Source organism: Monodon monoceros, unplaced genomic scaffold (assembly GCF_005190385.1).
Source record: "Monodon monoceros isolate NGI ecotype Baffin Bay Population unplaced genomic scaffold, NGI_Narwhal_1 Super_Scaffold_6, whole genome shotgun sequence".
NCBI lineage: Eukaryota > Metazoa > Chordata > Mammalia > Artiodactyla > Monodontidae > Monodon > Monodon monoceros.
The window spans coordinates 70,491,370-70,508,673 of record NW_021703783.1 but is presented as its reverse complement, the minus strand read 5'-3'; the positions used below and the strand labels follow the sequence as shown (position 1 = coordinate 70,508,673).

The following is a 17,304-nucleotide window of genomic DNA, read 5'->3' as shown; positions in this document are numbered from 1 at the left end:
TGGAGATCTAGCTTGGGTTTTGGTCACTATATTTAAGAAGCTATAGAGTGAACCATTAGTATTTTATATATCAGAAGAGTGATTCACCAAAATATTTTTGTTTGTGAAAGCTTCATTCTTCTGCCTTTCAAGTTATTAAGAGTTTAATAAATATTTGCTAACTCTAAAAGTTGGCTTAGGTAATCATTTAAAGTAATTCTTTCAAAGGTATGCCTAGAACTCATGTGAGAGGGAACTTTTGGCGGGGGCGGGCGGGAGGAGGTAGTGGGTCACAGCATAAGCGAGTGGATCTGAGGCTGAAGTCTGTGGAGATCAGGATTCTCAGAGGGCACTGTTGACATTTTTCACGGGAACATTCATTGTCACCTTGGCAACCAAGAGTATCTCCAGTGGTAGCCAGGTATCCTATGGTGGGGGGGGGGCAAAATTGCCTGCAGTTGAGAATCACTGATGTATATAAGAAAGGATTTAGGCAATATTCTTATCAGTATTGAGCCAAATTATTTTTTAAACTTTTATTTATTAAATAAGCGGTACGTGTTTTGCTGTTGAAAAATTAGGGGGGGAAATGACAATTCAAAGGAAATCATATTTACTGAAAATCCCACATTTTAGAGATTATCATTTTGATATATATCCTCTGAGATTTCTTAAATGTTTTTGTGTATGTGTCTGTGGTGCTCATGTATATGTATGTGTGCACAAGTGGGTAGGTGTGAGGATGGGTAAGTGTATGTGTCTTTTCATCTGGAAAGGGAGGTGATACCATGTTTAGCAACATGCAGTTAAATTCTTTACTGCTCGGTTTATCCAGCTGTCATAGAATACTGGGAATTGGTGCTCTAGGCTTGAGTGCGTTAGCAGATGATTAAAAACTTTTTACTTTTAACATTTTTTCCCCAAACTATAAGAAAACTGAAGAAAACTATTTTCAGTGGGAGTAGGTTTTTTTTTTACTAACGGGATCTGGGCGCAAATCTTGGAATTCAGACTGCTTCATTTGTAGGATACAGTGACAGGCCCTTTTTTATATTTGCCTAAGGAGATAACTGGTATTAGATCCAACTGAGAAGATAATCTAGAGTTGTTGGTGTCTTAAGGCCCTTTAAAGAGACTCAAAATCTACCAGAAGGTGTTAATAAACCATATAAAGGCATTTTTGCTCCATGGTAAAAGTTTAGTGTTTGCACTTTTTAAAAAAACACTTATTAGTATATTTCATGTATCTTTTCATCATGTTACATTTAACACTAAGAAGTGGATACTTGCTTAAAAGGAAATCCATTAATTGTAAATCTATAGTCATAGAAATCCAAATTATCAAAATTTCTTACTAGTACTATTTAGTGTGAAAATAAGCACTATAACCCACATAAATCTATAGTCACTGTATACAACTAGTGGTTCTCAAACTCTTTGGTCTCAGAACCCTTTTACACTCTCTAAGTATTGAGAACTCCAAAGAGGTTTTGATTATGTGAGTTATGTCTGTAGGTATTTACTGTATTCTAAATTAAAACTGAGAAATTTAAAAATATTTATCAGTGCATTTAAAAATAACAAATATTATAATATATAATTATAATTACTGTAATTATTAATGAAGTTTGAAATGAAATAATAGTAGTGGTGTTTGTAACATCATTGTATCTCACTGAGGTCTGGTTTAATTGAAGATAACTGGATTCTCATCTGCTTCTGCATTCATTTTGTTGTATTTAGCACATGTAATGTAGTCTTTGGAAAGTTTCACTATACATTCATGAAATATGAGGCAAAATAGCATCTTAGTGTTATTCTAAAAACAGTTTTGACCTCGAGGATCCCCCTGGAGTTCTTAAACAACACTTTGAGAACCGCTTTTTTATGCTATTAATATATATACACTTGATATACCACCCAAGAATCACGTAGGGGATTTTAGAATGGCATATTTGCCCTGTGGTGTAGAGAGCATAGGCTGAATTTAGATGGTGTGTACCTCTCAGGTGAATATATTTACAAGGGAGCGCCTTTAGTAAAAATCGACTTTTATTATTGTATTTACACTTGGACTTTACTGAAAACATTATTAAAATACTTTTTTTTTCTCCCATGTATAAATGGTAAACTACAGTCCTTTCCTAACTTTGATTTTACTTTTTTTTTCCCTGCAGCTCCCTTAAAAATTTGTAATGGCCATCAGTAGGAAAAAGATTCAGTTTCTAGAAATACTTTAATACTGTCTATTTCACGATCATTCTAAGTTTATTTGTGTAATATAAAGTAGAACTATATATGAAATGAAATATGTCACTAACTTGTTTCACACTCTTTTGAAATATTCAGTAGTTTAGTTATAAATACATATGCATGTGAGATTTAAAGCTGAAAATTAAATAATTGTCTCACAATTCCTTTCCCTTAACCTCTGTTGCATTGTCTTTAACCTTTTTTGGTTATTTACCCTATAAAGAAAAGATATGAGCATATGTCTCCAAATGATGCATTTATGAATTATATATATTTAAAGTTATTTATACTGTGAGCATTTTAAAACATATACATAAATAGAAATTAAAGATTAAAAAGGTGAACATTTAAATTTTTGATTTTTAGTAGCCTTAAAACATCATTATTGGGCTTCCCTGGTGGCGCAGTGGTTGAGAATCTGCCTGCTAATGCAGGGGACACGGGTTCGAGCCCTGGTCTGGGAAGATTCCACATGCTGCAGAGAACTAAGCCCGTGAACCACGACTACTGAGCCTGCGCGTCTGGAGCCTGTGCCCCGCAACAAGAGAGGCCGCGACAGTGAAAGGCCCGCGCACCGCGATGAAGAGTGGCCCCCGCTTGCCGCAACTAGAGAAAGCCCTTGCACAGAAACGAAGACCCAACACAGCCAAAAATAAATAAATAAATAAATAAAATGAAATAAAAGCATCATTATTAATAGCATGATTAAATATACATTATTATAGTTTATAATCTTGATTTAGCCTGATTTGGATCTAAGTTTGTTTTCTTTCAGAACTTGGTTTTAATATCTGTCATAGCTGGAAAAAACTCAACATTAGGTAAATCCAAGTGAAGATTTTAGTGTACTCACTAAATCATGATACTTATTTTCACTTCCATCCACCAGTTATGTAAAAGTTTTTCTTGAAATACGACTGGTAAATTTCATCTTCTGATATGAGTCTGTCATTCACTATTAAAAAGTATTGCTTTTTTTTTTTTTTTCAATCTTCAGTAAGGGAATCCCCTGCCATCACTTGATTTTAATTTAATATATTTTTAATTGTTTTTTAATTGTATTTTATTTTATTTTTTGGCCATACGGTGCAAGCATGCGGGATCCCAGTTCCCTGACCAGGGATCAGACCCGCACCCCCTACAGTGAAAGTGCAGAGTCTTAACCACTGAACCACCAGGGAAGTCCCAAGTATTGCATTTTTATGTTTTTAACCAGTAAGACCACTGTAGAGCTTTATTTGGAAGATAATATTTTAGCACTGCCTCAAGGTTGGTGAAAGTGGTCAGTATAGTATTTCAACCTTCATCTGTTCTTGAGTTCAGACTTGCTTTATGTAATTCAGAGAGCAAATCTCTGATATTCTGGGCAGGGGGAAAGGTAAGGGGAAGCTGTCTTTACAGCTTCTACTATTTAAAATAATGTAAACCATAGATTCACTTAATTGGTTATTGTATGCAGTGATACATAGTTATTTCTTCAGCTTGAAAATAAATAAAATAGAAGTTTTAGTATTTGGATGGCGGGGCCAGCACTCTCAGTAGATCATCTAGCCATCTCCTTTGGAGAATATGCTTTATACCCACTGGTGGCTGAATCCTGCTGATCTTCACACGGATATTTTTTGTGATTGTTCACATCATGCCCATTTGGTGGGGATGGTGATTGTTCCATTTCACGCAAATTGATTTTTCTCCAGCTTCTGTCTTCTCTCCCTTTATCTGTCCCACATACCTCTCCCTGATTCATCTTTATTCAGCACCCTTGCACCTCAAGTCCTCTCTTTAGTTCATGCTCACTCTTCTGGAATATGCTTTAATCATTTCTAGTGTCATTGGTTTACTCATTATTTTCTTGTGAATAATCCATTTCCTGTTCTGCATTTCCTAAGAGAACCATTGACTTTCAGAGATTTTAGCTCAATGCTCAGTAAGAAAGAACTTTACATAGGAACAAAGAACATACTCCTTCGTGTGAATTTAAAAATAACCAAAGTAAGCTTTCAAAAAACAGTTCACCTTTACTACATGCATATCCTTTCTATTTTGTTCTCTTTCATTTTTCAAAATTCTGGTCATGAGCCACTGAATTGATTTTATTTTCTTCATTTATTTTAAAAACAACTTTATTGGAGTATAATTGCTTTACAGTGGTGTGTTAGTTTCTGCTTTATAACGAATTGAATAAGCTATACATATACTTTATCCCCATATCTCCTCCCTCTTGCATCTCCCTCCCACCCCCCTAAGTGGTCACAAAGCACCGAGCTGACCTCCCTGTGCTATGTGGCTGCTTCCCACTAGCTATCTGTTTTACATTTGGTAGTGTATATATGTCCATGCCACTCTCTCACTTCGTCCCAGATTACCCTTCCCCCTCCCCGTGTCCTCAAGTCCATTCTCTACGTCTGCGTCTTTATTCCTGTCCTGCACCTAGGTTCATCAGAACCATTTTTTTAGATTCCATATATATGTGTTAGCATACGGTATTTGTTTTTCTCTTTCTGGTTTACTTTACTCTGTATGACAGACTCTAGGTCCATCCACCTCACTACAAATAACTCAATTTTATTTCTTTTTCTGACAGTAATACTTCGTATGTGCCACATCTTCTTTATTCATTCATCTGTCAATGGACACTTAGGTTGCTTCCATTTCCTGGCTATTGTAAATAGAGCTGCAGTAAACATTGTGGTACATGACTCTTTGGAATTATGGTTTTCTCAAGGTACATGCCCAGTAGTGGGATTGCTGGGTCGTATGGTAGTTCTATTTTTAGTTTTTTAAGGAACCTCCTTACTGTTCTCCATAGTGGCTGTATCAGTTTACATTTCCACCAGCAGTGTAAGAGGGTTCCCCTTTCTCCAAACCCTCTCCAGCATTTATTGTTCGTAGATTTTTTGATGATGGCCATTCTGACTGGTGTGAGGTGATACTTCACTGTAGTTTTTATTTGCATTTCTGTAATGATTACTGATGTTGAGCATCCTTTCATGTGTTTGTTGGCAATCTGTATCTTCTTTGGAGAAATGTCTCTTTAGGTCTTCTGCCCATTTTTGGATTGGGTTGTTTATGTTTTTGATATTGAGCTGCATGAGATGCTTATAAACTTTGGAGATTAATCCTTTGTCAGTTGCTTTATTTGCAAATATTTTCTCCCATTCTGAGGGTTGTCTTTTTGTCTTGTTTATTGTTTCCTTTGCTGTGCAAAAGCTTTTAAGTTTCATTAGATCCCATTTCTTTATTTTTATTTCCATTTCTCTAGGAGTTGGGTCAAAAAGGATCTTACTGTGATTTATGTCAAAGAGTGTTCTGCCTATGTTTCCCTCTAAGAGATTCATAGTGTCTGGCCTTACGTTTAGGTCTTTAATCCATTTTGAGTTTATTTTTGAGTATGGTGTTAGGGAATGTTCTAATTTCATTCTTTTACATGTAGCTGTCCAGTTTTCCCAGCACCACTTACTGAAGAGGCTGCCTTTTCTCCATTGTATATTCTTGCCTCCTTTATCAAAGATAAGGTGACCATATGTGCGTGGGTTTATCACTGGGCTTTCTGTCCTGTTCCATTGATCTATATTTCTGTCTTTGTGCCAGTACCATCCTGTCTTGATTACTGTAGCTTTGTAGTATAGTTTGAAGTCAAGGAGCCTGATTCCTCCAGCTCCGTTTTTCTTTCTCAAGATTGCTTTGGCTATTCGGGGTCTTTTTTGTTTCCATACAAATTGTGAAATTTTTTGTTCTAGTTCTGTGAAAAATGCCAGTGGTAATTTGATAGGGATTGCATTGAATCTGTAGATTGCATTGGGTAGTGGAGTCATTTTCACAATGTTGATTCTTCCAATCCAAGAACATGGTATATCTCTCCATCTGTTTGTATCATCTTTAATTGCTTTCATTAGTATCTTATATTTTTCTGCATACAGGTCTTTTGTCTTCTAAGGTAAGTTTATTCCTAGGTATTTATTCTTTTGGTTGCAGTGGTAAATGGGAGTGTTTCCTTAATTTCTCTTTCAGATTTTTCATCATTAGTGAATAGGAATGCAAGAGATTTCTGTGCATTAATTTTGTATCCTGCTACTCTACCAAATTCATTGATTAGCTCTAGTAGTTTTCTGGTAGCATCTTTAGGATTCTCTGTGTATAGTATCATGTCATCTGCAAACAGTGACAGCTTAACTTCTTTTCCGATTTGGATTCCTTTTATTTCTTTTTCTTCTCTGATTGCTGGTGGCTAGAACTTCCAAAACTATGTTGAATAAGTGGTGTGAGTGGACAGCTTTATCTTGTTCCTGATCTTAGAGGAAATGGTTTCAGTTTTTCACCATTGAGAACAATGTTGGCTGTGGGTTTGTCATATACGGCCTTTATTATGATGCGGTAAGTTCCCTCTGTCCCTACTTTCTGGAGGGTTTTTATCATAAATCGGTGTTGAATTTTGTCGAAAGCTTTTTCTGCATCTATTGAGATGACCATATGGTTTTTCTCCTTTAATTTGTTAATATGGTTTATCACATTGACTGATTTGCGTATATTAAAGAATCCTTGCATTCCTGGGATAAACCCCACTTGATCATGGTGTATGATCCTTTTAATGTGCTGTTGGATTCTGTTTGCTAGTATTTTGTTGAGGATTTTTGCATCTATGTTCATCAGTGATACTGGCCTGTACTTTTCTTTCTTTGTGACATATTTGTCTGGTTTTGGTATCAGGGTGATGGTGGCCTTGTAGAATGAGATTGGGAGCGTTGCTCCCTCTGCTGTGTTTTGGAAGAGTTTGAGAAATATAGGTGTTAGCTCTTCTCTAAATGTTTGATAGAATTTGCCTGTGAAGCCATCTGGTCCTGGGCTTTTGTTTGTTGGAAGATTTTTAACCACAGTGTCAATTTCAGTGCTTGTGATTGGTCTGTTTATATTTTCTGTTTCTTCCTGTTTGTCTCGGAAGGTTGTGCTTTTCTAAGAATTTGTCCATTTTATTGGCATATAGTTGCTTGTAATAATCTCCCATGATCCTTTGTATTTCTTCAGTGTCAGTTGTTACTTCTCCTTTTTCATTTCTAATTCTGTTGATTTGAGTCTTCTCCCTTTTTTTCTTGATGAGTCTGGCTAATGGTTTATCAATTATGTTTATCTTCTCAAAGAACCAGCCTTTAGTTTCATTGATCTTTGCTATTGTTTCCTTTATTTCTTTTTCATTTATTTCTGATCTGATCTTTATGATCTTTATGATTTCTGATAACTTTGGGGGGGGGTTTGTTCTTTTCTCTAATTGCTTTAGGTGTAAGGTTATGTTGTTTATTTGAGATGTTTCATGTTTCTTGAGGTAGGATTCTATTGCTATAAACTTACCTCTTTGAACTGCTTTTGTTGCATCCCATAGGTTTTGAGGCGTTGTGTTTTCATTGTCATTTGTTTCTAGGTAGTTTTTGATTTTCTCTTTGATTTCTTCAGTGATCTCTTGGTTATTTAGTAGTGTATTGTTTAGCCTCCATGTGTTCGTTATTTTACAGATTTTTTTTCCTGTAATTGATATCTAGTCTCATAGCGTTGTGGTTGGAAAAGATACTTGATACGATTTCTATTTTCTTAAATTTACCAAGGCTTGATTTGTGACCCAAGTTATGATCTATCCTGGAGAATGTCCCATGAGCACTTGAGAAGAAAGTGTATTCTGTTGTTTTTGGATGGAATGTCCTATAAATATCAATTAAGTCTGTCTTGTTTAATGTATCATTTAAAGCTTGTGTTTCTTTCTTTATTTTCATTTTGGATGATCTGTCCATTGGTGGAAGTGGGGTGTTGAAGTCCTCTACTACGACTGTGTTACTGTCAATATCCCCTTTTATGGCTGTTAGCATTTGCCTTATGTACTGAGATGCTCCTATGTTTGGTGCATAAATATTTACAATTGTTATATCATTCTCCTTGATCCTTTGATCATTATGTAGTGTCCTTCTTTGTCTGTTGTAATAGTCTTTATTTTAAAGTCTATTTTGTCTGATATGAGAATTGCTACTCCAGTTTTCTTTTGGTTTCCATTTGCATGGAATATCTTTTTCCATCCCCTCACTTTCAGTCTGTATGTGTCCCTAGGTCTGAAGTGGGTCTCTTGTAGACAGCATATACATGGGTCTTGTTTTTGTATCTAATCAGCCAGTCTGTGTCTTTTGGTGGGAGCATTTAGTCCATTTATGTTTAAGGTAGTTATCGATATATATGTTCCTACTACCATTTTCTTAATTGTTTTGGGCTTATCATTGTAAGTCTTTTCCTTCTCTTGTGTTTCCTGCCTAGAGAAGTTCCTTTAGCATTTGTTGTAAAGCTGGTTTGGTGGTGCTGAATTCTCTCACCTTTTGCTTGTCTGTAAAGGTTTTAATTTCTCCATCCAATCTGAATGCAATCCTTGCTTGGTAGAGTAATCCTGGTTGTAGGTTTTTCCCTTTCATCCCTTTAAATAGGTCCTGCCACTCCTTTTTGGCTTGCAGAGTTTCTGCTGAAAGATCAGCTGTTAACCTTATGGGGATTCCTTTGTATGTTAATTTTTGTTTTTCCCTTGCTGCTTTTAATATGTTTTCTTTGTATTTAATTTTTGATAGTTTGAGTAATATGTGTCTTGGCATGTTTCTCCTTGGATTTATCCTGTATGGGTCTCTCGGTGCTTCCTGGACTTGATTGACTATTTCCTTTCCCACGTTAGGGACGTTTTCAACTATAATCTCTTCATATATTTTCTCATTCCCTTTCTTTTTTCTCTTTTTCTTCTGGTATCCCTATAATTCGAATGTTGGTGCATTCAGTGTTGTCCCAGAGGTCTCTGAGACTGTCCTCAATTCTTTTCATTCTTTTTTATTCTGCTCTGTGGTAGTTATTTCCACTATTTTATCTTCCAGGTCACTTATCCATTCTTCTGCGTCAGTTATTCTGCTATTGATTTCTTCTAGAGAATTTTTAATTTCATTTATTGTGTTGTTCATCATTGTTTGCTCTTTCATTCTTCTATGTCCTTGTTAAACGTTTCTTTTGTTTTCTCCATTCTATTTCCAAGATTTTGGATCATCTTTACTATCATTACTCTGAACTCCTTTTCAGGTAGACTGCTTATTTCCTCTTCATTTGTTTGGTATGTTGGATTTTTACCTTGCTCCCTCATCTGCTGTGTGTTTCTCTGTCTTCTCATTTTGCTTAACTTACTGTGTTTGGGGTCTCCTTTTCACAGGCTGCAGGTTCATAGTTCCCGTTGTTTTTGGTGTCTGCCCCCAGTGGCTAAGGTTGGTTCAGTGGGTTGTGTAGGCTTTCTGGTGGAGGGGACTATTGCCTGTGTTTTGGTGGATGAGGCTGGATCTTGTCTTTCTGGTGGGCAGGACTGCATCCCGTGGTGTGTTTTGGGGTGTCTGTGGCCTTATTATGATTTTAGGCAGCCTCTCTGCTAATGGCTGGGATTGTGTTCCTGTCTTTCTAGTTGTTTGGCATGGGGTGTCCAGCACTGTAGCTTGCTGGTCGTTGAGTGGAGCTGGGTCTTAGAGTTGAGATCGAGATCTCTGGGAGAGCTCTTGCCATTTGACATTAGGCAGAGCCGGGAGGTCTCTGGTGCACCAGTGTCCTGAACTTGGCTCTCCCACCACAGAGTCTCAGGCCTGACACCCGGCCGGAGCACCAAGACCCTGTCAGCCACATGGCTCAGAAGAAAAGGGAGAAAGAAAGAAAGAGAAAAAATAAAAGTTATTAAAATAAAAAAATTATTAAAAGTACAAAAAGAATTAAAAAGTAATAAAGAAAGAAGAGAGGCACCAAACCAAAAAAACAAATCCACCAATGATAACAAGCGCTAAAAACTATCCTTAAAAAAAGAAAAGGACAGACAGAACCCTAGGACAAATGGTTAAATCAAAGCTATACAGACAAAATCATACAAAGTCCACCTCCTAAAGTTTGGGATGATTCGTTGTCCCTTCAGGTATTCCACAGATGCGCAGGGTACGTCAGGTTGATTGTGGAGATTTAATCGACTGCTCCTGAGGCTGCTGGGAGCGATTTCCCTTTCTCTTTGCACAGCTCCTGGGGCTCAGCTTTGGATTTGGCCCTGCCTCTGCGTGTAGGTCGCCCGAGGGCGTCTGTTCCCCGCCCAGACGGGACGGGGTTAAAGGAGCGGCTGATTAGGGGCTCTGGCTCACTCAGGCTGTGAGGTGGGAGGGGTACGGAATGCTGGGTGAGCCTTCGGCAGCAGAGGCCAGGCAGAGGCCAGCATGACGTTGCAACAGCCTGAGGCACGCGTGCGTTCTCCCGGAGAAGTCCCTGGATCCCGGGACCCTGGCAGTGGTGGGCTGCACAGGCTCTCGGCAGGGGAGGTGTGGATAGTGACCTGTGCTTGCACACAGGCTTCTTGGTGGCGGCAGCAGCAGACTTAGCCTCTCATGCCCGTCTCTTGGGTCCACACTGATAGCCGCAGCTCGCGGCCGTCTCTGGAGCTCGTTTAGGCGGTGCTCTGAATCTCCTCTCGTCGCACACCCGGAAACAATGGTCTCTCGCCTCTTGGGCAGGTCCAGGCTTTTTCCCGGACTCCCTCCCGGCTAGCTGTGGCGCATTAGCCCCTTCAGGCTGTGTTCACGCAGCCAACCCCAGTCCTCTCCCTGGGATCTGACCTCTGAAGAAGCCCGAGCCTCAGCTCCCAGTCCCTACCCGCCCCAACCGGTGAGCAGACAAGCCTCTCGGGCTGGTGAGTGCTGATCGGCACCGATCCTCTGTGCTGGAATCTCCCCGCTTTGACCCCCGCACCCCTGTTGCTGTGCTCTCTTGCGCGGCTCCGAAGCTTTCTCCCTCCGCCACCCGCCGTCTCCGCCCACAAAGGGGCTTCCTACTGTGTGGAAACCTTTCCTCCTTCACAGCTCCCTCCCACTGTTGCAGATCCCGCCCCTATTCTTTTGTCTCTGTTTTTTCTTTTGCCCTACCCTGGTACGTGGGGAGTTTCTTGCGTTTTGGGAAGTCTGAGGTCTTATGCCAGCGTTCAGTAGGTGTTCTGTAGGAGTTAGTTGTTCCACGTGTAGATGCATTTCTGATGTATTTGTGTCGAGGAAGTGATCTCCATGTCCTGTTCCTCCACCATCTTGAAGGTCTGAATTGATTTTAGACTCACAAATAGATTACAGCCCAAGGTTCAAAAAGTACCATCCTTGTTCATTCTTCACCATTACTGGCCCTACAGTTTTGAGGTTTCTTTTGTCCCCACCTCTGTCTTTTTCTAAAGTCTTTTCTGCCATAGAGCCTCTGTGCTGACTTTAATCTCTCTCCGGAATCCTCTTCCCTTAAATCTATATGGCTAATTCACTCATATCATTTGGCTCCTAGCTCAAGTGTCATGGACACCTCAGAGGGGTCTTCTCTGTTCACCCAACCACAGTTAGCCCTCTTCTTTCATTTGCTAGCACATCACCATATTTTATTTTCTTCATGACACTTACGGTATCTGAAATTAATTACTTGGGTTTTATTATCTGATTTTTTCATCTCTCATTCACACCTACCAATCTGAGTATAGGTTCCCTGAGGAGTAGGAGCTTATATGTCTTATTCACTGTTACATCCTTAGCTTTGAAAACAGAGTTGGCACCTAAAGTAGGTGCTCAAATAGTTGAATGAATGAGTAGCACTTTGCTTAAATTTTTGTTATGAAAGTCAAGCTTTTATCATACTCCAGTGAAACTGATATGGTAAATAAGCATGGTTCATGGGTAAACACATAATACTTAACTTTCCATGTATGACTTGCCTACTATATGTAGTAATAGCATTAACTATTGGTTGAGTGTGAAGGATGTCTCAGCCACTGCTCTACCTTCTTTACAAGGGTCTTCGCATTTAATTCTCTCAACAACTCTGCAGTAAGTGGTGGTCTCCTAATTTGACAGATGGAAGAAACTGAGTCTCAAGTAACTTGCCTTAGGGTCGAGATTTAATCTTCCCCAGTGTCCTCACTCTTAACAGGTACCCTAGACTGCCTCCCTACCCTAAAGATGAGAGTCCTCAGAGGCAGGGAGCTTGAAATTAACAGAGTAAGCAGCAGCATCATTATGGAATGCTTTGAATCAATAAAGTGTTTAGAGCTGTAAGCAAAGTTAACGGGGCCTATAAACATCATAATTACATATCTGTTGCCATCAATTCAGAATCTTTTTTGATCAGCATTTTCTTTCTTTCCAAATAGTTTGTGGAGACGTTTCTGTTGGAGAGGAAGAAGGTGAAGGTGAAACTGGTTGGATTGAAGGAGCTGCAATCCTCTTGTCAGTAGTGTGTGTAGTATTAGTAACAGCTTTCAATGACTGGAGTAAGGAAAAACAGTTCAGAGGTTTGCAGAGTCGAATTGAACAAGAACAGAAGTTCACAGTCATCAGGGGTGGTCAAGTCATTCAGATACCTGTAGCTGACATTACAGTTGGAGATATTGCTCAAGTGAAATATGGTAAGTAAAAAAGGGCAGTGCATCTTACACATGATGTGATGTTATTGTAATCTTGTTCACAGTTTAGCATACCTTTATTTTGTTTTAGGTGATCTTCTTCCCGCTGATGGCATACTTATTCAAGGCAATGATCTTAAAATTGATGAAAGCTCATTGACTGGTGAATCTGATCATGTTAAGAAGTCTTTAGATAAGGATCCCTTACTTTTATCAGGTACGAATTTCTTTTATAACTGAACTTTTTCCTCCTCCGCAACTATATACCACTGTCAGCAGACAGTTCCCCAAAGAGCCAGTAAATGTGAAGAGGAATCTGTATTTTATGTTAGCTTCTACCCTTATAAACTTTAGAGACTTTCTTTTGTAAGTCAGCAGAGACGTTAGAGATCTTTAAATCCAGAACTGTATTTTACAAATGAGGAACCCGAGTCCAAAAAAATGAAGAGATTTGAGAGTCGGTGTTAATGTTAGTATAATGATAAAACTAAAGTATAAGCCTAATGATCTCTGTTAAATTGATCTGTTTTACATTTATTCTTAAGGGCTATTGTAATATAAAATTAAAGAATGATTGTGTGTTTAAAGCAAATTAATGAATTCTCTATGATGGTCTACAAAGGACAGGATTAAAAAAAAAAACAACTCATAAAATCCTTAAAGTTAACCTAATCTTGCTTTCTCATTTAACTACTGAGGAATGAGTCTGAGACATTAACTATTTATCTAAGGTAATATGATTAATAATAAATAGGTCCAGGAGTAGTACCGCATCTTCTAGGCAGAACTGAATTTGCACACGGTTAAGACATGTTCTGAAAATCTAAGGCTTTGTGTAGTGAGGGTGCTGTCTGAAAAGGGGAGGTGGGTGTCTACTTAGGAGGCTTTTACAACAGCTTAACTGTTGATAGCTAGACCTAAGGTTAATTGGAAATGAAATGGAAGGGATAATGAAAAAAATTACAAGCTGCCTTCTAAGATGCTACATGAAAGGAAACCAGAGTACCACAACTTGTCTCCAAAATTATACCAGTTCCTTAGCTTTTGATTTTCAGTTTCCTACTCTTAATTTTCTAGTGTTCTTTATAGAATTTACAAAATTGCTTGTAAGACATTTGGTTTAAATAGATTTTTAGACTGAGCTATACTAGCATTTGGAGTAAGAAAATGTTGCCTATTTGTCTTTAATTATTATTTTCAGATGTTAATGGAATGCTAACATTTCCTACATTGGAAGGAGATTCTGCTTATTTAAATATTTAATAACTTGGCAGCTATACCTTTTCACTTCTCTGTGAACTTTATATTCTAATTGGTTGGACATGGTTTTACTGAAACCAAAGTCAAACGTGTGACAAGGGTCAGTTAAGTTAGAATCACAACTTCGGGGCACATACTTAAGCTTAACTATTACCTTTTTAAGATTTGTAAATATGTGCCAAAAGGCTTATTGTAAAACGTCCCACCACTAAAAATCAGAGTAATTTCATGTATATACATTTATAAACAGCATTATAAATGGGGGGAAAGTTTCATTTTAATATAGACTTTTGTTTCTTTGAAAAAATCTTGGGATTTGTATACCTTCAATATCCTGCACTACTAAGAACATTCCTACTCTGTTTGAATTTTTCTTTATATTGCTCTGCTTGAAATTCATTCCAAATAGAAATATCTTGGATATATAATGTATTTAAGTTTAATGTATACTTATTTTACTTATTCCTTGCCATACTTATAAGAAACTGTGGTTAATGTTAGCCAAGTAAAATCTGTGATTTTTCCAAAGGAGAGGGAAGCTAGCTAGTCATACCTAACTGCCACAGACTGACCAGGCCACAGTATTTGGTGAACTGAGGTAGTCTCCTCTTGCCTTTTTGCCATGTATACTTCATGGGCTTTGATGTACATCTAGCTTATTCACACAGTGCTTAGCTCTTCAGAATGACATCCTTTAACGGAACCTTGGTCCTTTTCTGTTTTAACAGAGATGGCTGGTAAGTTTTTGTAGACTCAGGTTCCCGGCACACCAAGTATACCAAGAGGACTCTATAAATTTTCCATGTTTAAGAAAAGACTGAAATAACTTTCTGGAGTTCCTTATCACAGTACGGGTGGGAAAGTTTTTCTGCATTTATTTCCCTCTTCCAAAAATGTACTGAAAACATGAAATGCATTTATTTTTAAATTTATTCTCATGATGCCATCTCTCACTGCTGTTCTTGGCTTTTTAAATTTAGATGTTTAAAAGTAGTTATTCAGTTAGCGGTAGGGATATGACCAGAACAAAAACTGTTTACTTTGCCTGAGCATATTACCTGCCAACATTTGATTACCTGTGGTCGAGAAGAACAGAACATAAAAAACTGAAATTTGCTGAAAGCTAGAATTGTTAAAAGAAACAAACTGTCTTTTACATTTAATCCTTGCTCAATAAATATTGTTTCACTGTCCTTAATTTAATTTCTTGTTTCCCTTGCATTTTTACTGACAAAGAAGCTAATAATTAGTGAAATAGTCAGAATATAGATTTTTTAAAGCAGGAAAATCAAAGGCCAAAAAAATTCATATTGGATAAATTACTTAGTAATTAACAGCCAAATATAAATTTTTAAGTACTGGAGTAAGTACATGTGCTTTACGATCTTATTTTGCAAATTACCATTGAACATTGTTTTGGTACACAGGATGGTATAGTATGTGCTACAGACCCTGCCCTCCAGGTGGTTGTAAACTAGGAGATCAAATAAATAAGTGATAACTATAAAGAAGACTTTATTGAGTATATTAAAAAGAGTTAAGTTTTGAAAGTTACTTAAAATTCACAAAAATATTAGAGAGGTGGGAAGCCTTTTAATGAGTGAGGGAAAGATGTAGAGGTGTGGTCATACAGGTTGGAGAGTTGTGAGCAACCTTAGTGACATTATATCATAAGAAGAATATGCCCTCTGTGCTCTGACAGAGCTGGATTGAATCTGCCTTGTCACTTAATAGTTGTGTAACATTGGGCAAGTTTCTAGGAAATAAGAATAATAATGCCTGCTGCTTGCAAGACTGTTGTGAGGGACAATCAGAATTCAGTCAGTGTTCCCATCTCTGCTCTCCAGCTTTTTGTAATGGAGTTTTATGTTAGGCTAATGGATGAAAAAGTTGGGAGTGTTGTTTGGTCTCCATGTGAAGACTTTGAACTTTATCCAGTAGTCAGTGAGGGTCAGAAGTTTTGGAGTCATGAGAGGCTTATGATAAAATCACATCTTAGGAAAGGTAAACCTATTTCAGGATGAACTGGAAAGACAGAAACTAGCTAGGCTGCTGTTGCAGTGATCTAGGTGGGCTGGCATGAAAGCCTGGGTTAGGGAAAGGTGGTGGGGTTGGCTTAGGAATATGTCAGTTGTTGCTGTGTGATCCTTTTTGTTGTAAGCACATTTCTTTATAAGTGAATTGTCCCTAATAATAATAATAATACAGTTATAATTTAAATATTGAACATTCATTGAACCCCTAAAATTCCAGGCAATGTGCCAAACACTTTACACTTACAGACTTAATTTGCGTCTCATTTTTACAGAGTATAGGTACTGTTATCCACGTTTATGGACTAGTAATTGAGATGTTACAGTTTGCCCAGTATCACATGATAAATGACTGGTAGAGTGAGCTTTGAACTCAGATGACTTATTACAGACTTAAAACCTTAAGCACAAGAATTTTGGTTTTATTTTAATGTGTTGTTGAATTTTAAAAACACATTTTCTGTTGTCGTAGGTACTCATGTAATGGAAGGCTCTGGAAGAATGGTAGTTACTGCTGTGGGTATAAATTCTCAAACTGGAATTATCTTTACCTTACTTGGAGCTGGAGGTGAAGAGGAAGAGAAGAAAGATGAGAAGAAAAAGGAAAAGAAAAGTAAGGATAACAATATGCTATAAGAATTGGTATTTGGAAATACGGCAGCTAGATTGTAAGAACTCATCCAAAAAATACCTGTTTCATCAGATTTTGAAATGAAGAGTTCTACAAAAAATTAGTTACCCAGCATAGTACTTTCAAGAGGTAGAATTGATGGAGGGGGAATTTTTTTTTAAGACTTAGTAGTCTGAGGAGGGCTTTATGAAAGAAGATATCAATCCTGCTTTACCATAGCCAGATGTATTCAGCATCTCCTTGAATACTTTAAAATCTCCCTGTCATTTGACCAGCAAAATGAATTAAACTCCCACTTCCTTTGCTTATTTTTTTGCTACTTCAGTAGGAGCTTTCCTTGTCAACCATATCACTTTTTGGCCTCATTGAGCTTTTCATCTTTTTCAAGTTTTCTACTACTCAACATTTCCCAGTCTATACTTATGTACTTGGTTTTAGACATAAGATCAGTACTTCACTTTGACACCTCATGTGTTTGCCTTCTTATATTCAGCCCATCATTAGATATCAAGGTTTTAAAATTTTAGTCTTGATCCATTGTATCTGCTGTCCCTCCAAGGGGGATCTATTATCAGCAAACTTGATAACCATAGTTTATCCACAAGGATCTTATAAGAAGCTGTTATACATAGGGAAATAGCTCAGGATCACTTAGTTGCGGAGTATGTCTCCTTTTTAAAAAAGCCCTCCTCACCCTTTACTCC

At 37.7% G+C, this 17,304-nt stretch overlaps 1 protein-coding gene across 4 annotated transcripts in view; it reads left to right on the top strand.

Annotated features, from left to right (window-relative positions):
* Positions 1-17,304, top strand: part of ATP2B1 (ATPase plasma membrane Ca2+ transporting 1) — a 131,415-nt gene that overhangs the window by 70,938 nt on the left and 43,173 nt on the right. For all 4 annotated transcript variants that reach the window (XM_029204543.1, XM_029204541.1, XM_029204540.1 and 1 more), the window contains 3 exons: positions 12,425-12,679; positions 12,768-12,893; positions 16,442-16,582. In XM_029204543.1, coding sequence (XP_029060376.1) covers positions 12,425-12,679; positions 12,768-12,893; positions 16,442-16,582 — 522 coding nt within the window. The remainder of the gene's footprint in view (positions 1-12,424; positions 12,680-12,767; positions 12,894-16,441; positions 16,583-17,304) is intronic.